Genomic DNA, 26,680 nt, shown 5'->3' with positions numbered 1-26,680 from the left:
GCTTACTGCTTGCCACTCTCTAATAGCAGTATATCTGGGGCTTAATTGGCCAGGGGAAGGGAGCGACTGACACCCTACAAAACGTCTGGTGACTGGCCAGACCAGGTGCATGTAATTAAGTGGCGGAGGCGTAGCCTAATGTTCTGCCTACCCTCCTCCACATGACATCCTTACAATGGATCTTCTCCCCTCCCCCCCGAGTCTCTCTGTGACTACAGGCGGAGGAGATAGGGAAGGATGATGGGAACCCCCTCAGGTGGTGGCAAGGACAGCAGCAGGTACAGTAAATTTTGATTACAGTATTATAGTTATATTATAGTTATGTCCGTATAGTCCTCAACCTTTATTATATGCATATTTTCAGATAAAATTGCAATAAAGTGCTCTCCATGCATGCTACAAACTCAAACTAAACAATCCACATTTAATGAAAATTAATGTGCTGCAAAGTGCCTCATGCATGCTAGAACCAATGCAAACTTATTAAGCAGTCCACATGCTATAATCAAAACATAATTAATATACACTAGTAAGCTGTGATATTTTACTGACGAGGCTGCACTGATTGCTGATGAGGCTGCACTGATGGGCACTGGTAGGCTGCACTGATGGGCACTGGTAGGCTGCACTGATGGGTACTGGTAGGCTGCACTGATAGGTACTGGTAGGTACTGGTAGGCTGCACTGATGGGCACTGGTAGGCTGCACTGATGGGCACTGATGGGCTGCACTGGTAGACTGAACTGATGGGCACTGATAAATGCTGCACTAACGGGACTGCACTGCTTGGCACTGATAGGCTGCACTGATAAGGTTGCACTGTTGGGCACAGATGAGGCGGCACTCTTAACCTGCACTGATGAGGCAGCACAGATAAGCTGCTCTGGTGGCCCCTGATGAGGCCGCACTGATGGCCACTGATAGGCTGCACTGGTGACCCCTGATGAAACTGCACTGTTGGGCATTGACAAGGATGCACTGTTGGGCATAGATGAGGCGGCACTCTTTTTTTATGTTCAAAATATTTTATTAAGTTTCCAATAGATCAAAAACAAAAACAAAAATACATAACCATCGCTTTGAATGCAGGCGTACATAGTAAAACAAATGAAACCCCTTGGGGGCTACATATATACCTTATGACCTTAGATATGGCACAAACAAAACATACCATAAAGAAAATTGCGTCCTTGCAAGAGAACCTACATATGAAAAAGTTAGATCGCATAGATCTGGAGAACCGTAGCTCAGGGTACGTTTGGTGAGGAGGAGGTAGGAGAGACCGTCTGCACCCCAACTGGGAACACACTGTGCCAGAGCGGAATTCTCCCACCTGCCCCAGACACTCCCTTAGTTGATGCTTCATGTCTCTGGATAACAAAACAGAGAGTAACGATCTACCATCTATGCTGCCCTTGGTAACTGGGTTCCCTGAGATCTCTGCAATGGTCTGAAATAAGGCTGGAGATCATTTACTTGACAGATCAACCTGCAAAGAAACAAGATGAAGGAAAAAAAAAAAAAAAAAAAAAAAAGGGGGGAAAAAATAGAGAGGTAAGAGAGGGGAGATAGAAGAGGAGGAGGAGGAGGAAGGAAGCCAAACCACGGGAGGAGGTCCTCCAAGCCCAGATACTGTTTGATTCGTCAGGGTTTAACCCCTGGGATCAAGGAGGTGCCCAAGAAATTAGCCCATGGTTCCCATATAGCTTTAAATTTCTCTGTGGTGTTATTTAGGATACTGGCCACCTTCTCTTGGGCCATGATCCATGAAATCTTACGGATAGCCGCTTGGAAGGGTACCTTGGGTTGTTTCCATGCCTTGGCTATAAATAACTTAGCTCCCAGTAAAATAAAGTGAATCAATCTGCGTGACATTTTTGGAGTTTTGGGTAAATGGTCGTTCAGGAGCGCTATGGCGGGGGTTCTTGGGACCTGAACTCCGGTGACTTTTTTAATCATTTGGAAAATCTTATGCCAGAAAGACCTCAGCCGAGGACATTCCCAAAAGATATGGGTCAATGAGCCCCTAAGAAGACAACCCCTAAAGCACCTGGAGTCTGCGGAGGGGAACATTCTGGCCAGTCTCTCTGGTGGAAGGTACCATCTCGTGATGACCTTTACGCTGGATTCCACCAGTGAGATGTTCAGGATGTTCTTGTACGCCCTATTATAGGTGACTCTCCATTTCTCCAGGTCCCACTCCAGGGCTAAGTCAGACTCCCAAGCTACCATGTATGGAGACTTGGCTGTTTGATTAGAGAGTGACTGATAAATGATGGAGATTCCACCCCTCTGCTCCGTGGAACGACCGCACCATACCTCGTAGGGGGTGAAAGAAAGGTTAGAAGGATTGTCTTTACCTCTATTTGTGAGGAAGTGTCTGATCTGCTGAAAGCGGAAGTTCTCGGAGTCAGGCATCTCCAACTGACTCACACAGAAGGCCCTGGTTAAAGGCCCCATTGATGTGAAGTAGTGTCCAATCCGGTACATCCCCTTGTTCAGCCACCAGCGGAATGCTTTAATGTCGGTTCCCGGGGGAAAGTCAGGATTATTGAATATATGGGCCAGTGGTTGTTTGCGGGAAGTTAAGTTTGGAAGATTTCTTAGAGAATCCCATAACTGAAAGGATTGCGAGAGGATTGGGGATAGAATGGGGGGACGTTTTTTAGGGGGAACCCACAAAAGGAAATCAATAGTGAAAGAGGGGACTGCCTGTCTCTCAATCATTATCCAGTCCGGTCTCTCCGCTTTCGCATATACCGTCGAAATCTGAGCTAATCTGGCCGATTGAAAATACCAAAGTAGATGCGGAAGGCCTAAACCCCCTTGGATTCTACTTAAGTATAAAGTGCTCTGTTGTAGTCTGTACCCTTTCCCTCCCCAAATGAATTTTACTATTTTCCGTTGGAGCGATTTCAAATGTTCCCTGTTGATGTTGATTGGGATGGCTCTAAATAGGTAGAGAATTCTGGGGAGTAGGGTCATCTTGACGGCATGAATCCTCCCCAACCAGGATAAACCCCCTCTGGTCCATTTGGATAAGTCCGACTCTAGTTTGCGGTAAGTGTGAGGGAAGTTGGATGCATAAAGGAGTTCAGTTTTCGCTGTGAGCCTTATCCCTAAATAGTCAATGTAAGAATCACTCCATTTGAAATCAAAGGAACTCTGCAGGGATGCCACTAAGGTAGGGTCCAGGGAGATATTCAAAGCTGAAGATTTGGCATAATTGACCTTAAGCCCAGAGACCCCCGAAAACTCCTTCAGGAGCCTGCAAAGGTTTGGGAGGGAGGTGGTTGGGGATGTGAGGAAAAGGAGCATATCGTCCGCAAACAGCCCGCATTTGTGGACCTGGTCACCGCAGGCGACTCCCTGAATGTTGGGGTCTGCTCTTATTGCTATTGCTATTGTTTCGATAGCTATGGCAAAAATTAGGGGGGAAAGTGGGCATCCCTGCCTAGTTCCTCTTGCAATGGTCAGAGTTTTAGAGTATTGACCTTGTAGGCGTATCACCGCTTTGGGAGAGGAGTATAGAGATTTTAGAATTCCCAAAAAGTTGGGTCCGAAGCCCCAAATTTCTAGTATGGAGAAGAGATAGGGCCATTCGATCGAGTCGAATGCTTTGTGGAGATCCAACGAGAGAAGCATACCTTTCTGTTTCGGTCCCCCTTCCCAGTTAGATTGAAGGATGGATACTATATCTATAGCTCTTCTAATTTGGTCAGGCCCTTGCCTACCGGGTATGAAACCCACTTGGTCCTTGTGTATATAGTGATTGATAAAGGAGGAGAGGCGATTGGCAAGAATTTTAGTGAGAATTTTGAGGTCATTGTTAATTAAAGAAATGGGTCTGTAGTTCTCAACTTCCTCATGGTTTTTGTTGGGTTTGGGGATCACTGAGATGAATGCTGTATTTAGTTGAGATTCCAGAGGGGATCCTGACTTTTTAGAATTAAAAAACTTTGCTAGATACGGGGCTAGGATAGCGCTGTATTCCTTATAGTAAGGGACTGAGAAGCCGTCTGGCCCTGGGGCTGAGCCGGACTTAAGGCTTTTTATAACTGCCCTGATTTCATCTTCCGTGATGGGGGAATCCATTAAGTCTCTACAGTCCCTGGATAGAGATGGAAGTTCAAGCTGGGATAAGAAATCATTTACTCGGGAGCCTTTCTCAGATAGAGGAGGGCTGTAGAGTGAAGAGTAAAAATCGTGGAAAGCGGACATGATACTATTTGGATTTGCTGTTGGGGGTTGACCAGCTATCCTCAATTTGGGGAAGGAATTGGAGCGAAATTTAGGTGAGAGTTTAGAAGCTAGCATAGAACCTAATCTATCCCTGTGGCAATAAAATTTGGCTCCAGACCATCGAAGAGTCTTCTCTGCTTTAGCCGTTAAGGCGAGATTCAGCTCAAGTCTGGTGGCATCAAGTTTACCCAAAAGGGTCTTAGATGGGTGCTTTTTATGTTCTGCTTTTAGGTGAAGGAAGGACTGTTCAAGCTTCTGAATGTCGATCAAACGTTCCTTCTTAAATTTGGACGCTAGTTTAATTATGACTCCTCGAATGGTTGCCTTGTGGGCTGCCCACAGGGTTTCGGGGTTGATATTATCCACATCATTCAAGAGGAAAAATTCTTTAATAGCTTTAGCAATTTCCTTAACCAAGCTAGGGTCGGCTAGCAGGGATTCGTTTAGTCGCCAGTAGAAACCTCCTCGCCCAGACAGGACATTCTGTAGAGTAAGGGAAACCAATGAATGATCGGACCAAGCTGTGTCGAGAATTGCTGCTTTGGTTGACAGAGGAATAAGAGCTGTCTGGGTGAGGATGTGGTCAATCCTAGCGTACGATTGGTGAAGAGCGGAAAAGTGTGTGAAGTCCTTTTTGTTGGGGTTCAGTTCCCTCCAAACATCCACTAGACCTTGTGTATGGACCATTTTGGCGATCCTCGTGCTAAGTTTTGTGGGGCGTGTGAGTTGATTTTTGAGGGGCCTGGTTTTGTCTAGACCCTGATCAAATGCAACATTTGAGTCCCCCCCCATAATTACTTTGCCTTCCAAGAGGGGGTTCAAGGTTGAGAAGAGGTCCTGGAAAAACGCCGCTTGGCCCTTATTAGGGGCATAATATGAGACAAAAGAATATAGAACGCCTTCCAAGGTACCCTTTACCAAGATGAATCTGCCCTCTGGGTCCCTAAAGTCAGAGAGGAATGAGAATTTGCAGTTTTTAGAGAAAAGAATAGCAACCCCTTTCGTCTTATTGGGGGCGTTCGCTAGATAAAATGTCGGAAAGTGTGAGTGTAGGAACTTGGGGGTGTACCGAGACTGGAAGTGTGTCTCCTGTAAGAGCAACACATCAAACTTCAATGATTTATAATGATCAAAGGCTAATCTCCTTTTCCTTGGAGAATTAAGGCCCTGGACATTATGAGAACCAATCTTGAGGTCATTATCCTTCACGGTGAGGTCAGTCATAGGAGCAGAGGGAATGGAAGCTGGGAATCATGCAGTCACTTACCCTTGGAGGTCTTTTGACATTGTACGGCGGCCAGCTTGTGTTGAGCCGTCCTAGGCGCAATTCTGGTGCTTGGAGGGGTACCCCCCCCGGGTTGGCTAGGAGAGAAAAAAGGGGTGAGTAGAGGAAGAAAGAAATTAAATACTTAAAAAACAATAATGGGAAAAACAAAGACATGGGTACTATAGAGATACCCTTGGGTTTATGCGGGTCCAAGTCCGCTCTAACCCCAATGAACTACTTCTGACTGCCCTGTAGGGCGTCAGAAGTTCCGATACCAGAGGACACCAGCGGTTCTCTGGAATCGAGTAGAGGCACAAGTGGTCCACCCCGGACCCTTGGTGTGTCAAAATTGAACTATAAACTAAACACACAACATTTGTAAAAAAAAAGAAAAAACACTGCAATAAAAGTCTAAATATCAGGGATCTCTATGCCTGTGGCATAAATCTTCACCGGAAGGAACAAAACAACAAGCACCTGAGGATCTGGCCCACTTCTAATCCCCTGGGTAACTCCCCCTCAACCGCTCCTGTGAGGGGGAAGGCCTGGGGGTCCACCCCCGACAAGAGAGACCCCATCTATCTAGTCTAACTGACCTACACCTGCAAAACGGGAAGGGTAAAGGGAACACAGGTATACCAAGTTTTCTGACTGAACTAAGAATTGGCCCAGCTAAACCTATGACCCCATTCTAGTCCAGTAAACTGCTCATTATGAGAGAGGTATCTTGGTTATCTTGTAGAATTGAATTTCTTGTAGATGACTACTTCTCCTAGGGCAGCTGTCATCCATTTTAGCTGATTTTGCATTCGGAGTGCTGAGGAAAAAGGAGGTGAGTGAGTGGTGTAGGCCTTCTGTATCCGGAGGAGACGATAGGCTTAGAAAACGGTGAAGACGGTGAAGATCACTGTGAGCATCTGAGAAATTGACGCAGTGGGGGATGTCATGTCTGTAAGGCGTGGGAAGGAATTGGAGCTCCTGCTCCATCATCTGGGAGAAAGAACAGTCCCGAAAATGTCTCTGGAGAGACTGGGGAGAAGCTATGAGGTGGGTAAGTCAGTCTTAGGGTGGTTTCCCCTCTTTGCTCTTCTTGGAAGGGCCCTTCGACCATAGTGGGGATACCGGGCTGCCTGGTGGTGGTCGTTTAGTAGAGCCCGAGGAAGCAGGCGTAAAGTCCATTGGAGTTTCATGGGATATCAGCCTGAGGCCTAGTAAAAGCCTCTCCCCTTCCTGTAGGGTAGCGAATGAGTGGGTTTTGCCCTGGATGGAGAACTTAACAGCGAAGGGGAAGGTCCAGCGGTATTTGATGTCCCGTTGAGAGAGGACCGTGAGAAGGGGTTTAAGTGTCCTGCGTCTTTGAATAGTTGTAGGAGCGAGGTCAGCGAAAATATGGATCTGGTGACCCTGGTGCTGCAGCGTAGCCTTCAGACGAGATTGGCGCATGACCTCTTCCTTAACCGCATAAAAGTGTGGCTTGACTATGATGTCCCTTGGGGAGCCATCTTGTCTGGGGGGTCCAAGAGACCTGTGTGCCCTGTCCAGTTCAAGACGTTGGGGGGGAATGTTGGGAATAAGGGCTGTTATGATGTCCTGGACCGTGGAGGGTATGTCCGAAAAGGTTTCCGGAAGGCCTCTTATTCGGAAGTTGTACCTCCTAGACCGGTTCTCGAGTTCGTCGATCCTGGAAAGGGCCATGTCTAATTGATCTTGAATGGTCCTGAGGTGAGCAGAGTTTTGGTTGGTTCTAGCGGTTGTGGATTCCACTTTGTCCTCAATGGCTTCAATTCTGGCGCCTAAATTGGACAGGTCCGCTTTAATAGTATTGGTGATTTGATTAGCTGTGTTTGCCAGACCTTTCTCCAGAAGAGATGAGAATTTAACAAACATGGCTTCCTGTATTGCTGTGAGGTCTGATACTGATAGTCCAGATTGGAACATAGTAGGAGCCAGTGTTGGGGCCTGTGCAGGGGGGGCCTGTGAGAGCATCTCTTGTTGGGAGAGGGACAGCGTCTCTGAGGGGGACTTTGCTGAGGCCTGGTTCTTTGTGTGGTCGTGCGGAGGGATATGTGGAGTTTGAGAGGGTCCCTGTGCTGCTTGAGCGTAAGTCAGGGTCGGGGGGGTCAATACTGGCCTGCACTCTGATGTCCTGGAGTGGATGCCTCCTGGATGCAGCAGTCCGTCCGTGCTGGCGGCCATCTTGGGAAGCAGGTCCGCTCCCGCCGAGGCAAATTGGGGGCCAAGATCTCGTTTTGCCTGGGGCCCAGACATACCCCCTTGATCCCCGGCAGATCCCCTTCCTGGGGAGGGTGTTGTGTATCCCGTTAGCGGGCTGTGGCGGCTATTGTGCGGCTCGGCGGTCCGGGGTGGAGCGGAGCTCTCGGCTCAGGCGGCCATGTCGGAGCTCTCGCGCATGCGCACCTCGAGGCGGCACTCTTAAGCTGCACTGAAAGGGCTGCACTGATATGCTGCACCGATGGCCACTGATAGGCTGCACTGATGGGCAGTAATAAGGCTGCACTGATGGACACAGATGAGGCGGCACTCTTAAGCTGCACTGATATGCTGCACTGATGACCACTGATAGGCTGCACTGTTGGGCACAGATGAGACTGCACTGATAGGGCTGCGCTGATACAGCAGCACTGATGGGCACTGATAGGCTGCACTGGTGGCCCCTGATGAGGCTGCACTTATGGGCACTAATGAGGCGGCACTGATAGGCAGCACTGATGAGGCTGCACTGATAGGTACTGAAATGCTTTATGTTGATATTTTTAAAGTTGTTAATATTTATTTTTGGAACTTAATTCTGCATAAAACATTTAACAGTGTAATTTGATGAGATAATTTACGATGGCATGTTTAGAGGCGGGGCAGGGTAGGGTGATTGATGTAAGTATGGAATGAATGGTGCGCGATTGTGTGTGCTAATGTACAGAGAGGAAGAGCTGTGGCTCTAAGAGGAAAAGTTGGAGCCTAAATAGCCTAAATATTTAAATTAGGGGGTGCATGAGTTTAGTCAGGCCTAGGGCAGCACAAAACCTAAATGCATCACTGGATATAAGTGAATCTTACCTACTGTAGAGTTTTTCACAGAAAAGTTACATCCGTGTGTTTAAATGTATGCATTGTACACTTTTGTATTTTGTGAATCCTGTCTACAGTAATTGAAAGAATAGGTTTTCTCCAGGGGATGGGTTTAGACAGTGGCACAGAGGTCATGTGGCTAAGAGAAAACAAATTAAACCAAAAAGAAATAACTTTTAGTTCCTCTTGTATAATGGTGAAAAATTATTTTATCATAGTTTGAAACACAGGAGCACAGTTGGGAGACAGTTTTTTTCCCCCATACCCAAAAATGCCTGAACAAGCACCTTTATGTGAGGATCACCAGGGACTATAATGAAAGCTTATTTAATAAAAAAATAAAAAAAAAACAAAAAAAACTTTTGGGATTACATTAACATTTATAATAAAATGTTTCATATTTTAATGATTGAATTTACTTTATATTCGATATAGACCCTTTACTTTTTCACCCATTGAAGGACACAGCTATTTTGAAACAGTCAGGATATACTGCCATGTAGAGGAGGTTGGGACACTGGCAAACTGGAAACGTTGAAACCAGACCCTGTATAACCCCGATTCTAACATTCATGCCTCTGTTTTTTGGTGTTGTAGGAAGTTGTGCTCATTTTCTTCAGCTATGCGAAAACAAGTTTAACTATAATTTTGCTATCTTTTATTTTTTTAATTTTTTTTTTTTTTTTTTTTATTCTGTTAACTAACTCGCTGATGCACCAGGTGAAAATAGAAGAAAGAAAGTCAAATTAATGGGGCACTTTGCTTGAGGAGCTAAAGATACATCAGCTGTCACAGTTTGGAGCACCAGGTGGATCCTCAGTGCCCTTATCATGGTCATGGCAATTTCCATATTTGGTTTAACCTGTTCTTTATCTAGCCTTTATTTAGGTTATTAGTCAGATAATCTTTTGTAGCATTATCTCCACATCTTTTGGACCTTTCAGTGGCTTTTTCCCACCCCTCAGCTGGACTGCTTTTGGACATCTTGACTGTTAAGAACTGAATTTCCTTTGCTCCTCAATAGATGGTAATGAAAATAAGATTTTTTTGTACTGTTCCTCCTGTAAAATATTTTTATTAAGTCCACTGAGATGCACAGATTTCAATACTCTGATATTGGCTCTGAGACTTGACATTTGGAGGCTAGGTTATATGGGGCTCAATCTTCTATAGGTGGCAATAAATTCATGCTGTTTAAGAATTCCTGTGTCTCTCAATGGGCTTCAAGAAAAAGATTTTATGGTAAATACAAAAATCTTATTTTAACTATTTTCATATGTAGCTAGCCTGCTTTCCATCAAAGTTCTTCATCAGCATGCAAAGTACCTCCAAATCATTGCTCTTGCTTGAAGAAAATCAGCCGTTTTTGCAGGCACTTTCTGTGGCCCCTTCGGGTGCAGGCAGCTATACTTTCCATGAGCTCAGGCATTAGAGAGATGTGCAGAGGGTACTTTGTCAACATAGATTACATCACCATTTTATCTGGCAGACCAGGCGTGGACTTCACCCACAGAGCCAATAATGCTGCTTACTGTTTTAATGCAACAGTGTCAGCATTGTCCGTCCATGGAGGGAAATTAGATACAGCTTGCAACACTGGCAGGATCACCAGGAATCATGTATAACAAACAGCAGTCCAACAAAGCAATAACGGAACAATGTTCATGGGTTAGCAAGTTCACCTTTATATAAAGTTTGTAAATTTGATCACACATACCCTTTATTGATTTCTTGATTGCATATCTTTAAGATTATTGCAAAATCAAGCTCCTGATATGATTATTGTTTATCGTGTTCTATTATGTGTTTAATTACATACATTTGGCCTTGCAGGACAATTCCTACTGGAGGAAAGGCGAGTCCTAGAAGCTGCAGAAATGGCAAAGAAGGCTGCGGAGCTGGAGAGTTCTGAGTTTGATGTAGTTTTCAATGCAGCCCACATGCTCAGGTTGGTTCAGTCTTTATATTGCATTGCATGAATTCCATTCTTCTATGTACCAGTCAACAGAAAGATGAAGATGAATGTAAGGCACCCATACATGGATACAGGGACCGGCTGAATTTCGATCCAGGTATGGGCAGGCTGACTGTACAGAAGTGGTTTTACCAATCAACTTCTGTACAACCAGCTTGTTGGGTTTTTCCTGAACAATCAGTGCTGCTGACTATAGCCAAAAACACTGATCAGTGTGTTCTGAAGACGAGGAAGATTCCCTGCTGCCAGAGCACAGTAGTTCTTCAGGAAGAATTCAACCTGCTGATGGAACGCAAAGAAAAATGTATGTATGGCCAGCTGTAGCTTCATTATATTCATGCACTCTCAAATTACATATTTAGGATCGGGGAGAGCTAAAATTTAAACTGCAAAGGCTGGTTTAAAAAAAATAAAAACTCCTTAGTGTGCAAGAAATTGTAACTTTTTATAGAGGTGGGATTTCATTTTATAGATCATTCCAAAAACATCTCTGTTTAATTTGATAATAACATAATTAAAGCCGTATTAACCCAAAAAACAAAAATTTTGCTTATCGATTCTTAGAAGTAGTGGATACACTGGTTTTCTTTTTTAGACTTTTTTTTGTTCTCTTATTTTCACCTGGTATTCCAGCCAGTAAGTTTATTTTTCAATTTACTTTAACAGACCAAGCTGTCCAGCAGAGAGAGTTGGAGAGCTGAGACAAACCATTTTACAAAGACAGGAGTGCTTACAGTGATTAGCTTTTAGAGCCACTGTCAAAAAGAAAATTGTTGCTGTAACTGCTTAAAAAATGTTAGCTGGAGTTAAGCTTTAAAATGTTAGTCAAGTCTGTCTAAATCTGCTAGTGCATCTATACCACTACCCTCTCCATAGAATGACAATACTGCTGTCCAAAGTTGTCTCTCTTGCTCCTACACTCAGAGTGCCCCACTGTGACAGGAAGTGTGGTACTGGCTGGATCACCAGGTTATAGTTAAGGGAAAAGCCTATAAAAAGAAAACTAATGCAACAACTACATTTAGAGATTGATGAGTGGCAGTTTATTAAAAAATTTATTTTTGGATTCAATAATGCTTTTGTAAGCAGAGCTGCTTCTATACAGTACATAATTTCACTGTAATGTATAAGGCTAAGGTGTTCTTTGCTTGCACATAATTATTGGGTTTTATTTATTTCTTCAACAAGGAACTTTAAAGAGGCTCTGTCACTTTATGAAACTTAAAGCTGCAGGCACGTATGATGTGCAGGCACCCAGAGGTGCACATAAACTGCAGCAGCTTTCATTACCTCCTGTTTCACCCAAATCCTGGGCACTTCTCACTGGCAATACTTTGACACTATATGATGAAACATGCCCTGTCTTCCCCAATTGGCTCCCCCTATTTCACATCCTCCTTGGTCCATCACTGTGATTGGCTGCTTGAGTGGCAGTAGGAATGAGGAGGCAGGAAAGGGCAGGCAAGCCCCAACTCTATCCAAAAATGCAAAAGATTTGCCTGAAGTTTACCCAGTCCTCTTGGTGCTTATGTTTGCCCAGTCTTTCCCAACTGCTTTCCTTCCTTATTTCCAATGGCCTATCACTATATGAATGGCTACCTAAGTAGCAATAGAAATATGCAGGAGGCAGGAAAAGAAAAGGCAAAATGTCAACACTATTTGAAAATGCCAAAGCTTTCATCCATCAGAACCCAGGATTGAAGTAAAGCAGAAGGTACTGTAATATTCACTAGGTGTGTTCAAGAACTTTTTCATCCATGTCAGCAGCTATTTGTTTTCTCAAAATGACAACTGTAAAGCTGAATTCTAAACTTTGTCTTTTCTTTGATGATTTATATATTTATATGAAGGATCATCACTTGCTATGGTCACCTTGTTGCTTGAGCTTAATTACATTTTTCTTTTTTGTTAGCTTTCAACCTTGTAAGGGTATATAATCCTTATCCTTGCATTATGCATACTGTGATTTACACAAATGCTTAAAAGAGTTATATTTTTCTAATTAAAAGATTTGATTGCAGTAATACACCTACCCTTGAAAAGCCATAATGTAATAAAAATATCATTAAGCCTCTATTAGAGATAGTGAAGTGTTTTTCTCTGTGCCTTTCGCAATGTCAGATGAAGTTAGTATCTCATGGGAGGGATTTCAAGACTGTTTTTTCAGTTAAAAGGGAAAAGCTTTTACCATTTAAAGTGAATTTGTAGACATTCTAAAATGTATATCCAAAGCAAAGCTAGCAAAGAAAAAGATTAATACTTGTCTTGTGCTGGCAAACTCTACTGTCTTTACCAGCTACACTGGCTGAAACATCTTCAGTATCTGCCACACTTCTCGGTGTGTCAGATACCTCGTCAATCACTGTGCTTTGTGGTTCCCTCCTTTTGGTCCCCACATCAGTACTGTCATGTAGTTCAGTAGGATCCTGGGAAAGACAGTGGGCAGAGGAGCACCAGGCATCCAACATTCACAAGGGTGATGGATGATGAAGATTTTGCAGGTAATGTAACTTTTCGTTGGAGATCAGCGAGAAGGATAGGGTAATTATTATCCCTATTCTTTAAAGCTTTGCCTTTGGATTTGATTTTACATTAGTGACAGACAGCTGTGCTTAAGTTATAAATATGCCTAATGACTCTAGATCAGTGGTTCTCAACTCCAGTCCTCAGGACCCACCAACAGGCCAGGTTTGCAAGATTGCTGAAATACATCACAGGTGATATCACTTGCTGCTCAGTGATTGCAGTATTCTAGTCTGCATCTCCCCAAGGTAATACTTAAAATCTGGCCTGTTGGTGGGTCCCGAGGAATGGAGTTGAGAACCACTGCTCTAGATGTTGCTAAGCATGAGAAAAAGGAATACACCTTTCGCTGACGTTAGATAACAGGATAAAAGGTTAGAAGGAAATGTTCTTTTGGGTCAACCCATCTCTTTCATGACAGGCAAATCTGTCATCTCTAAATAGATTTGTCCTTGCATGGCCATCCTAACACGAATATGCGAAAACCTGCAAGTGTTGCTTAAGTTGAGTGTGTTGTCCTTGTGTGGAAATTTTTTTACTGCTCTACATCTAAAACATATGAAAACTGCTGCATGAGAAAAAATGTTGTACTCTTGAAATGAACATAGAATTTTCATAGCGATGTATTGCATGAAATTACAATGATGTAACATTTGTAATGAGGCAAGGACTGATGGATGTTAAAGTGCATCTCCACGTTTGCAGTGAAATTTGAGAAAACCCCTCTGTGTGTTTTGTTATATGTTCCCATAAATATTTATTACCTTGTAGATATTTCTTAGGCAAAGCTATCATAGATTACTGCAAGTATATTTCAGCAGATTCAGTGTGATCTGCCTCAATATAAAGACTTAAGCTGGCCATACATAGATGATCGAAATTCAGCTGGTTCAATAGGATCTGGCAGAATTTCGATCCATGTATCCATGTATGTACCCATTCATGGGAAGGCCATCAATCGATCAACTTCTCATGAACCAGATTGTTGGTAAATTTTTGCTAGATCAGCACATGTAGCCAATCGGCTGCAACGCTGATCAATGTATTCTGACAGCATTGGAGCCCTGATGTGCGAATACAATGACACAGCTGAGAGGATTCCCGCATCCAAATCAAATGTGTGTCGGCGAATCAGTTCAGTTTTTTTCCTTCAGCCAGCTGAACCACAGAAAAGTGATGGCAGAAAAAAGTGGTCCATCAAGTCTGCCCATTTTTTTAAATTTATACATGTTGTGGTGTATTTTTTTTTTTTGTTTCTTTCTTTTTGTCTAAATCTGTTTGTCCAAGCACGTTTGGAGCCATTTACTGTTGACTGGCTCACTACCTCTTTCTATTTCAAGCATCAACAACTATCCTTTTAGTAAAATAATAATTTCTAAGTTTAGGTAGGAACCTACCCTCCTGTTAGTTTGAGGTCATGGTCCCATGTTGTTGATCTTGGTTTTATATTGAAAACCCTGCCCTCTTAAACTGTATTCACTTCCTTGATGTATTTAAAGGTTTCAGTTTCTGCTAGACTGTACATATTACTTTCCTGAAGTCTCTCTTGATATGTTTTATCCCTCAAACTAGTAAAAATTTTTGTTACTTGTCTCTGGATTCTTTCCAGCTTATCAGTATTTTTTTCTAAATGAGGTCTCACTAGAGATCTATTTAGGGGTATCAGGACCTCCTTCCTCCTGGTGACCCATCTAATGATGCATCATAGCATTCTATTCATTTTCCTACTGCCTGGTCACACTGTTTGGTCATTTTGCAATCATCTGAAAATTGTACCCCCAAATATTTTTTGTCTGTAGTGCTGGCAAGCACTGTACCCCCAATGTTGTACACAGTCCAGATTATTTTACCCTATGTGCATTATTTTATATTTAGAAACCTTAAACTGCAGCTTTCACTGTATGGCCAGCTTTAGGAATAGAGTGAGTTCCCCCTCCCCTCATTAACATACAGTGATGAAGCCCTGCTTGTAAATATTTACCCTTTGTTAGGAGAGGCAGTGTTCAAATCTATACCCACACCCATGCAAACTGAAATTCTAAATGGAAAAAAATAAATAAATACACACACACACACAGATATATATTTTATATATATAGATAGATATATATACACGCACGCACACACACACACACACACTATATTGCCAATAGTATTGGGTCGGCTGCCTTTACACGCACATGAACTTTAATGGCATCCCAGTCTTAGTCTGTAGGGTCCAATATTGAGCTGGCCCACCCTTTGTATCTTCACAGCTTCAACTCTTCTGGGAAGGCTGTCCACAGGGTTTAGGAGTGTGTGCAGAGATGTTAATTATTTCTGCCTTAGAACCTCTTACAAACTAGAAGTACCACTTTAAATACCTGGAAGAAGGTAAGAGTGTAATTGTGTAGAGGGTAGGCAGCCAAGGGCCTAAAGATGCTATGCAGTGGAGCTGACATGAGTGAAATTTGCAGCACACTTTGTTCATGTCTCTGTCAGATTAGGAAAAATTTTTATGCAACTTTTGGGTCAGAAGATAAAGCACTTTTATACAATATAGACCTTTGAAGACTCTTTTTACATAAAACTGTCTGGCTTTACATAAAACATGCGGGTCCATGAAGGGTAGTGTAAAATGCACTTTGCCATTTGTAAGAATATATTTTTTTTTAATTCCATATCTGCGGGCCTTTTCTGCCACTCATGAAGCCTGGCTGAAATACCCTCAATGTTTACATTCCTATGTCCTGGCCCATTTCTAGGACACAGCTGATGTTAAGTGCTCACCCCTAGCATTGCAGGATTGAGCACCCATTCCTGATTCAAAAGCTGTGCAAGGGTAGATATATATATATATATATATATATATATATATATATATATATATATATATATATATATATATATATATATATATATATATATATATATATATACAGGGGCTAACTTGTGAATGCAAGGGTAAGACAGATCTTACTATTAACTAATCAGATTCCTTTTTTCATACATAAAATAATACTTTTTTTTTTTTTTTTTACAAAAGTTTTATTTGGAAGTTTAGTAAAATATACAAAAAAAAGTCTAGTTATAAAATATATATATATAACATTAACAAACAGTGACATTTAAATATGAGGTATGATAAAGAGTCAGATACATATATGTAACATTTGTCATACATTTTTGCAAGTTCACATGTAATTTCACATTAATATCAGTTAAGTTGTATTCCAGTAAGACCATTTCTTTTTATGAATGTGTGTTGAGTCATTGAGAGTGTGGTAAATCCATTCAGAAATTTTAAGTGATTCCATTCTGGTGATGACTTGTTGCCACGGTAGGTTGTTTGTCTTCCAGTTGTACGCAATCATCCAATGGATAGAACTGCACAGTGAGTGAAATAGTCTCATACATGGTGTGGGGATATTTGGTATTTTTGCATATAAGAGACATATTTGGGGGTGGGTGTAATTTTTTGTTGGGAAGAGCATTCAATAAGGTCAATGGCTTTAAGCCAAATTTGTTTGAGGTGTTTACATTCCCAGAAAGTGTGCAAAAGGGTACCCGGCTCTGAACATCCTCTAAAACAATTTGGGGGGACAGAGGGGTAATATGTATGGAGTTTAGAGGGGGTTAGGTACCATCTAGAGAATAATTTAAATGGGGTCTCTCTGAAAGAGATGGCTTTATTGCATTTACAGAGATTTTCAGACATGGAGGACCACTCCTCAACACTGTATGAAGTCGCCGTGTCCGACTCCCATTTGAGCATCGGTGTTGATTTGTCTGGAGCTTCAAAATTATTGAGGTAATGGTAGACTCTTGAAATGAGACTTCTGTCATTGGATAAAGAGATGCAGATATGTTCAAATGTGGTGTTGATATGAGGTGTTGTGAGTGCAAAAAATTTTTTATAAAAGGATTTAATAAGATGGTAGTTATGGAGCTCAGAGGCCGGTAGACCATGGGTGGATTGTAAAGATGAAAATGGGGAAAACTCCCATTTTAATTGAAGGGATCTGAGGGTGGTTAAGTTCTTAGTGATCCATAGGGAGAAGGAGGGCCTATTACTATAGGCGTTATGGCGATTACCTTCTTTGCTTGCTTTTTCGTAACCACTTAAGCCCCGGACCATTTGGCTGCCCAAAGACCAGAGCACTTTTTGCGATTCGGCACTGCGTTGCTTTAACTGACAATTGCGTGGTCATGCAACATGGCTCCCAAAGAAAATTGACGTCCTTTTTTCCCCAAATAGAGCTTTCTTTTGGTGGTATTTGATCACCTCTGCGGTTTTTATTTTTTGCGCTATAAACAAAACAATTGCCACAGTTTTGAAAAAAAATGCATTATTTTTTACTTTTTGCTATAATAAATATCCCCAAAAAACATATAAAAAAAATTTTTTCCTCAGTTTAGGCCGATACGTATTGTTCTACATATTTTTGGTAAAAAAAAATCGTAATAAGCGTTAATTGATTGGTTTGCGCAAAAGTTATAGCGTCTACAAAATAGGGGATAGTTTTATGGCATTTTTACTAATTTTTTTTTTTTTTTTACTAGTAATGGCAGCGATCAGCGATTTTTATCGTGACTGCGACATTATGGCGGACAGATCGGACACTTTTGGCGCGATTTTGGGACCATTCACATTTATAGAGTGGTCAGTGCAATTAAAAATGCATTGATTACTGTGTAAATGTGACTGGTAGTGAAGGGGTTAACCACTAGAGGGCAGTAAAGGGGTTAAGTGTGTCCTAGGGAGTGATTCTAACTGTGGGGGGCATGACTATTTGTGACACGACATTGATCACCGCTCCCCATTACAGGGAGTGGTGATCAGTGTCCTGTCACTAGGCAGAACGGGGAAATGCTTGTTTACATCAGCATTTCCCTGTTCTTCCACAGAGGTCACGGCGGGGCGCGCGCCCACAAACTCCTTCTTAAAGGGCAACATACAGGTACGTTAATCTGTCTGTACGTGCCCTTCTGCCGATGTATATCAGCATGAGCCAGTCAGCAAGCGGTTAATCAACCCTACCATTGTAAATTTCTTTGTTCTAACATTTTTTATCCAGTGTTTCAGGATAAGTTTTCATTCTGGGCTGATTTATGAAGAGCTAAGCCCAAAACAAGCAATCCGATTCCTCTTTTGAATTTAAAGTTCAAATCTCATTTGTTTCTCTTTTGCTTCAGTTTTCATAATTTGTTTGCTTAAATCAACTTACAACAATGCTTTTATCTCTCTAGATAGCAATGGAGAGAGCTAAAGCTGCATGCAGTAACATGTGATGGTGGTGTATAGTGGAGAAGAATGTAGAATTCAAATATTAGATAGGGAAGAGGATGTGTTGATGTTTTCATGGTATTAGAGCACTTAGCCTAGGTTTACATTGGAGCGATTTGTCGTGATTTGAGAGATCAAATCGCATGACAAGTTGCAGCCTATTGGAGACAATGGCACTGTTTCAATCGGAGCGACACCGGACACCAATTTTGCGGCTCTGCTCCGATTTGCAAAAGTAGTTCCTGCACTACTTTTGCCGATTTCAGGAGCGACTTCAATAGACATCTGTGCATGAAGCCACACAGATGTCTATCAAGTAGCACCTGAAATCACGTTGACCTTGCTACTTTGAAATTGCGCTACTTCATAGGGAAGTAGCGCAATTTCAAAGTAGCATCAATGTGAACTAGGGCTGAAGCATGTTTGTTAAGGGTTTGGCACACAGACACTAAAAGAATCAAATAATGGAATCATGGTTTTCGAAATGTTGTCAGGTTAAAATATAGGTGGTTAGTAGGTATAGTACTGGATATACTGCTTATGCTAGAGGTCTAGAGCAGCTATTGATCTGTAGCTGTTGTAGTTACTAGTATGATCATGTAAAGAATGGCTGAAATGCTCTATTGTAGTCTTTAAAACACAACAGTAGTTGCTGGTCTGATTAGGATTCAGCTGGCATTGAGTCAGTATTTACAAATGTGTCTTCTTTCACAGAGCTTAATTTGCTCAATGGAACTCTCGATAATGAACTAGTCATACATGACTTCATACATACTCAAACATCTGAGGAAGAGAAGTAATTTTAACTATTACCGCAAAATGTCCACTTGGATATATGCCCTTTTTTTGCTTGCTTAGATGATTTTATTTTTTTTAAATTTAGATCATTGACAAGATTCCCCTTTTAGAGATGCAATATAGTGCTGTTTCCCTTATTAATCAGTTATGCATTTGATATCTGTGCATAAAAAATACAGTTGAAAAATTGCTAGTTACTATAAACAACTATTATTTTTGAACAAGTTGAAATCTCAAAACTTTTCCTTTTGTAAGGTTCATATATACAACCTGCTTGTATGCTTATTAGCTACTTGAGTATAAAGCATTAGACAAAACTATGTAAGTCTGTATGTTAATGTTAAAGGATAGGTTCACCTTTTGGAAGATGTTACATATTCCAGGTTTAGGTGGAACATGAAACATGTTCCAGCAGCTACAGCCATTTCCCCTTTCCACTCTCCCCCTCCTGCCCAGTGACAGCGAGTTGGCATCTTCCCCGGGCACCCGCTGTCACTGTTTGAAACTCCACCCGCCTGGCCACGTCATTCATTTGCAGTCCTCTGTGAATGGGAAACTACAAGTCCCCACAGCCTTTGTGGCTGTCAGCTTGCAGTTCTTAATGAACTACCATGGCACAGTTGAGTGCTGTGGTAGTTTATTCATTCTTCCTGTCAGTGAGTAACTGCTTGCCCGTATGGGGTATGAGCACACAAATACACTGACAGGTCTGCAGGAGTCCTGCATGGTACCATTGATCTGCTGATCGCTGGTGCTTTACAGGCTCCCAAACCAAAAAATAGTAAATGCACATTTTTTTACCTACAAAAAAAAAAAAGTGCATTTATTAATTTTTGTTAAAAGGTGAACTTATCCTTTAAATTCTACAGACAAACAGGCAGAACATTCTTTAAAACAGATATAGTGCATGTTAACCACATTTACCTCATGTTATTGAAGTTTCCATAGAAGTAAAACTATTTCCAAATGTTAGGTATCCGTAGTAGTTACAACACAGATTTATGTTGTGTAATCCTTCCAATGACATAGCGCTTCCTGCTTACTATCTAATAAAACAGACATTTCTTGGTATATGAGTAGCTTAATCAGTGTAGGTCAGTGGAGTCATGAACCCCCTTTATCTAAGTACAATCTAAACCCCTATAGAAGAGTAAAATCCTAACAAATGATAGACCTTGTACTCAATGTTCTACCAAATGTATCATCCAATGACTTCCAAATATGTTTGAAGAATAGATAAGCCATCATTCTTTTTCATAAATGTATGGAAAATGTATGTAAATGCATGTAAATCTATAGTCTGATTTATTATTCCAATAGTTTTGGTCACTCTGGAGAATTATATTCACTCATCTGTATTTTCTGCAAAGTTTGGAAGTATTTCTGATTTCAAAGGCCATGTATTCATACTGATTACTTGCAATTGTAAAATGGGCTTCTTTGGCATTGCACTTGGGTTTTAAGCACTGATAATTTAGTAAAAAAACATTTTTTAAAACAATAAAACTTGCCCTCTCGTGGGGTGTGGCCCCTTAGCTTATAATTTTCACATTTCCTGTGCATTCCTTTTATTACAGAGTTTTTGGTTTCTTTTTATTCCAGCAGGGGTCAATAATCACTTTGTGAGATGTGACCCCATATATGCCATGTTTTTATTTCTTGTTTTTATTATCAACAAAATGTTGGTTCCCCTTCATTGAGGGTATCTGAGATTTCCGTTACAACACTTTTAGCATATTACAATTACAGACGTGACACCGGTATGATTGCCATCTCGGTGTTGCGTTCCTGCATTTTATTATTGGTAAGTTTTTATGTTTGCTACCATGTGCAAGGATGTCTGTGTTAACAATAGAGTTCCCCGATAGCCCTGATTTTATATTTATTCAATTTAGTAGCATATGTAAAGGCATTGCCCTGTTTTAAGATGGTGGGTCCTTATGAGAGACTACCTGAGGATCAGACCGAAGCATGGTTTGCTAATGTTTTTCCTATTTATAGCGGTGAGTTAGTACGCTGCCAGTTCCCCCTGGACGACGTCAGCTTGTGACAAAACGCATAGGGTGGAGCAACTTGCTGACTTTGCAGCGTACGCAATTGCCGGAAGGATGGGCTTCTGTTTGGAGTCAGCCGGCTTTTTGATTACATGCGTTTTTTTATACTATATGATGTAGGTGCAATCATTGTAGTCAATTAAAACATCTAAAGGATTTTATGCTATGGCAGTGTTTATTCTTTTTTGGGGCTCTTCCATGATCGAGTTTCTATAAGTGTCAGTTTTCCTATTCCTATCTCCTGGTTCCCTTGGATGGATAGAGGGCTCGGCAGGGTTTATAAGCCACAAGTGTGATTGACCCTCCGTAATAGGCAGTCAATTGGAGTCGGTAAGCAAGCACTTAATAAGGTGGAGGCTCACACTCAAGATCACACATTTCTGGTGATGGATGGTGCTTATATCGTTTGACAAATCTGTTTCACTATTTGGACTGTTTATTTTGTGTACAATAATTTCTATACTAGCGCAACTTTATAAAATGAGGATTTTAAAGGTTCTGCCCACTCAGAAATGAAATGTCTGTTGTGAAAGTCCCAATACTCTGTGGTCACCAAATAACCCAACTCCCTATTTAAGCTGCTCTGCTATATAAAAAAGGAAAAAAATAATAATAGTGTAAACTAGTACATGTCTATCCATAAACACAGCCACAGAGAAGTGTTCACCAAGGATGCAGTTAGTATTGAAATGAAAGTGCATTTCAGTAATTGTGCAGAAGGTTCATCCATAGTAACCAATCCATGCTCCAACAGACATCAATTTTGTGTTCAACCGCATAACCACGTATTATTCCACATAAAAGTGCTTATGAATTGGTAAACTACCATGAACTTTATATTAAAAAGGTCACTAAGTGCTTTACCCACTCAGAATATCTAGGATACATATGCACCACCACTTCTCCTTCTTTAAAAACCCTTTCCTCTACACAAATCCAGTGTTCAGTAGGGCAAGGAAAACAAAGAAACAACTAAACTTACATTTCCAGGTGCTACATTCATCCAATGTCCTTTCCCCTTTCCTGGTCTTCTGAGAGAGGAATATGAGGCGTATACTTCCCTAAGTAAGAACATCAATAACTCCACTTAACGCATTTCACCACCCAGACTTTGACAGGATCAGCGTATATATATATATATATATATATATATATATATATATATATATAATGTGTGTGTGTGTGTGTGTGTAGCATGTTATGTTGCCTCTTGGCTTTTTATATCTTTTGAAGATTGCATAGGGGTGACATTCTTCACCAAGTTCCTGACTTAAATAAATCAGAGTCAATATTGTTTAGAGATTTAAAAACAACGTGAGCTTCATACTTTCAAGACTACACAGTCTGAAAGAAGTAAATTCAGGAGAGGATCAGATTTACCAGTTGGATACATCTAGTTTCGTTGGTGTGACAGAATTTTTCTAACACAATACAAGTGCTTTATCATAAATAAAAGGTAAAACTTTTTTGTTTTCTTTTAGAATTAATAAAATGAAGTCTGTTAAGCAGAGAGATTAGCAGATTTCACAACAAATGCTTATAATGTAATTTAGCTATAACACATACAGTACTACTTTTCCCCTATATAACTGCAGTTTATAAGACCAGATGAGATGGGAGTGAATTGCTTTTTGAGCATGAATCAAGTTTAGTAGAGTCAATAAAGTGCATCTTAACTGGCATTATGTAAATGAATCAATTTATTTCCAACAGACATTATAGAATAAGTTATAATATATCTACATTTATTTCTCCAAAAGAGCATGCTTTAGTTCAGAAACACCTTTCTTACACTTACAAAAACATAAGTCTATTTGCAGTCTAATCTTCCACATCACAACACCTTAAAGTGCTATTAAAGTCTTGTTTTTTTTTTCATTTAAAAATAACAAACGTAGCACAGAGCAAGCCAGATGCTCCTCTTCTTGGAACCCTCGCTGGCGCTCTTGGCCCCTCCCTGTTGCCAAGTGCCCCACAGCAAACAGCTTGCTATGGGGGTACCAAAGCCACTTCTCTGTGTGTCCATTCAGACATGGAGCTGCGGCTTTGCCCCACCCCCTCTCCTCATTGGCTCACTGACTTTGATTGACCTGCTGCTGTCTCAGCCAATGAGGAGGGAGAGTCCCAAACAGCCGAGACTCTTGTGCAACATTGTTGGATTGAGATGAGGCTCAGGTAAGTATTAGGGGGGCTACTGTGCACACAGAAGGTTTTTTTATCCTAATGCATACAATGCATTAGGATAAAAAACCTTCTGACTTTATAACCACTTTAAGTTAATAAAGATCTGAACATTGTGTACTGATTGAGGAGGTTCTCCAGATCAACTACAAATCATGACTTTGGTATGTGTGGGAACTGTATAATATTTAAAGCAACTCTGCAACTCTGTTACGGGGGGGGGGGGACCACAACTATAAAATACCTAGAGGTGATGCACAATAGACTCATTTCCAAGCCAGAACTGTTTTTAACCACTTGCCTACTGGCTCACGCCGATATACTTTGGCAAAGTGGCACAGGTGCGCAAAACGGCCTACCCTTATGTCGCTGAGTCGTCCTCAGCTAGCAGGTGCATGCCAGCGGGTCCCGCGGACTCAATGTGACACAGAGAGGCAGAACGGGGGGGTGCCTATGTAAACAGTGCATTTCCCTGTTCTGCCTAGCAACATGACAGGGATGTACTGCTCCCAGTGATCGGGAGCAGTGATCTCTGTCATGTTCTAGTGAGCCCACCCCCCCTACAGTTAGAACATGCTGAGGGAACACAGTTGACCCCTTGATTGCCCCCTAGTGTTTAACCCCTTCCCTGCCAGTGACATTTACACAGTAATTAGTGCATTTTTATAGCACTGATCGCTGTATAAATGCCAGTGGTCCCAATATAGTGTCAAAAGTGTCTGATCTGTTTGCCGCAATGTCACAGCCACGATAAAAATTGCAGATTGCTGCCATTACTAATAAAAAAATACTAATAATAATAATAGAAATGCCATAAATCTATCACCTATTTTGTAGACACGATTACTTTTTTTAATATATTTTTTGGGATATTTATTATAGCAAAAAGTAAAAAATATTGCTGTTATTTTCAAAGTTGACGCTCTCTTTTTGTTGATGGCGCAAAAAATAAAAACTGCAGAGGTGATCAAATACCAACAAAAGAAAGCTCTTTTTGTGGGAAAAAAAGGACATTGATTTTGTTTGGGTACAACGTCGCATGACCGCGGAATTGTCAGTTAAAGTGACGCAGTGCCATATCGCAAAAAAGGGCTTGGTCAGGAAGGGGGTAAATCCTTTCGGGGCTGAAGTGGTTAAGGGAAAAGAGAGTGACGTACAGCTGCACAGTGAAGTTTTCCAGGGTGTTGCTGAAGATGTTTACCAATGTAGGTTAGACTCAAGTGGGTATCAGGGGTTGTAAAGGACACATTCACTAAAAGTTGAAGAGGAACTTCACTCTTAAAAAAAAAAAAAAAAGAATAAAATCCACAGCTACAAATACACCATCTTTAATTTGGGATCCAGCTGTGACTTCCTAAGGAATCCTTGCCAGTTCCCCACTGTACATGTGCAGGATCACACGGTGCAGGGATACTGGCCCTGCAGCCTCTTGCCATGTGTGATGTGTCCTAGGAGGCTGCTGTTGTGGAGGGGGACCTAGGTGACAAGGAAGTGGGAGTAGGTACCTATCTAAAAGCTACCCACCCCCATAAAACAAAATAAAAAGTGTTAAGGGGTTAGTGGCAAAGGTGGAGAGGAGGATCACTTTTGAGTGAAGGTCCACTTTGTTGTTGTTTCAAAGAAAAGTACCCTAACTTCCCAGACATGCATGCCATAGCATGAGAAGGCACGTAACCCAAAACCAGTCAAGTGCTAAAAAGATTCTACATCCATAGTCTTACGAAAATAGTGTTGAATATTGGCTTAAAATCCCACACCTAAATGAAAAGACCATTATTTTGGTTGTTCACAAACAGCAATTTACGTTTTTATTTCAAAGAAAAACATCTGTTATCTCAGTGAAGTTAACCTAAAATTAAAAGCAATACAGTGATTCAAAAGCTACAAACCTGTATGTTCTCAGATCTTAATAAGTTGTTAAGCTGTCAGTGAAAAATTAATTGAAGGCTACCTATAAGTTAAGAACTGTAACCCAAGCCACATCCCATAATCGAAGAGAAAAAGCAAAAGGGGGTGCCCCAGGGATTTTATGGGCAAGGGACAAGACCAGAAAAAGGAGTAGAAAACGTGTATAAAAAAGTAACACAAAATGAATTAATTTACAAATGTACAATTACATGTAGATATGTTAAAATCAAAAGCCAGTGGTCATAATACAGCAATCTACAGCAAAGTTCTGGATCATGAAGTAGATCTCATAGTAGGAGGCAATATAATAGTCAATATACATAAATTCAGAAATCCCAACATGTTTCGGAATATGTTTGAATTGTTAAATTCCTTCTTCAGGGACTGGTTTGAGTCAAGCTGTATTATCTAATAACACGGCAGAAAAAAAGGGGGTCAACCAAATCAAACAGTTTATATGTTTGTATATGTTTACACATAGTATTAAAGGTATGTAAGCAAATAATCAAGGGAACAGCGTGGGGGATGGGGGGGCAAGCAAATTTTAGATATGGTGGTACTTACGAGATGACATCTGTAGTATGACAGCGTACACATCAGAATCCTGCTTAGATCATGGTCTGTGTCTCAGGGTGGCCCCATGGTGTGGGTCATTTGGGGAGAGGCTCTCCAGGATAAGTTGAAAACATGAGTAGTATCTTCTAGCCAAACAGTGGCGTGACAGTGGTTTGTGTTTAACCTTGGTACAGTTTCCAAGGAGAAGATAGAATGGAGGAGGAGAGCAACTCTGCCAAGGGAAGGGGGGGACAAAAAAGGTTATAGTATAAGTGTTATATAGTGAACTGGATTGGAAGTTGCTACAGGAGGCAGGAAAAAGTTTAGCCTGCAGATGTCAGTTAGACATGTGCATGTATGTATATTATCTCATTGGTGTGGAACTTGTGCATAGTTTGAGCCTGGTGTTATGAAGCTAAACTTTTTCCTGCCTCCTGTAGCAACTTCCAATCCAGTTCACTATATAATACTTATACTATAACCTTTTTTGTCTAGGAGTCAATCGTGCCTTATTGTCGATCCTTGTGGAACCTGCCGCCTTTCTTTCTTTTTTTTTATATTGTCTATATTTTTATACACTAACTTTTTGGAAACTTTTTTTGAGCCCCCTTGAGGTTCATTTTCCCCTACTTATCTACTTTTTTTTATCTTCTTTTCCTCTCTTTAATTCAACATGACATTCAAATGTAAAAAGGTAATTTGTGGCGATTTAAATGTAGTTATGATGAATTCCCTATTCAATAATTACTGTATTAACATTATCTAAATTGTAAAATGCTTTTGCCACTTTTCTAGCTGTTGACAATACCATATCTATATCTAGC

General features: G+C 41.1%; 1 protein-coding gene across 2 annotated transcripts in view; it reads left to right on the top strand.

Moving 5' to 3' along the window:
- TMTC2 (transmembrane O-mannosyltransferase targeting cadherins 2) overlaps window positions 1-26,680 on the top strand; it is a 422,005-nt gene that overhangs the window by 345,351 nt on the left and 49,974 nt on the right. For both annotated transcript variants that reach the window (XM_073620217.1, XM_073620218.1), the window contains one exon: window positions 10,430-10,544. In XM_073620217.1, the coding sequence (XP_073476318.1) occupies window positions 10,430-10,544 (115 nt within the window). The remainder of the gene's footprint in view (window positions 1-10,429; window positions 10,545-26,680) is intronic.

Source organism: Aquarana catesbeiana, linkage group LG03, assembly GCF_042186555.1.
Source record: "Aquarana catesbeiana isolate 2022-GZ linkage group LG03, ASM4218655v1, whole genome shotgun sequence".
NCBI classification, from domain to species: Eukaryota; Metazoa; Chordata; class Amphibia; order Anura; family Ranidae; genus Aquarana; species Aquarana catesbeiana.
The sequence above is the reverse complement of the archived record's forward strand: the minus strand, read 5'-3'. Positions and strand labels throughout refer to the sequence as shown.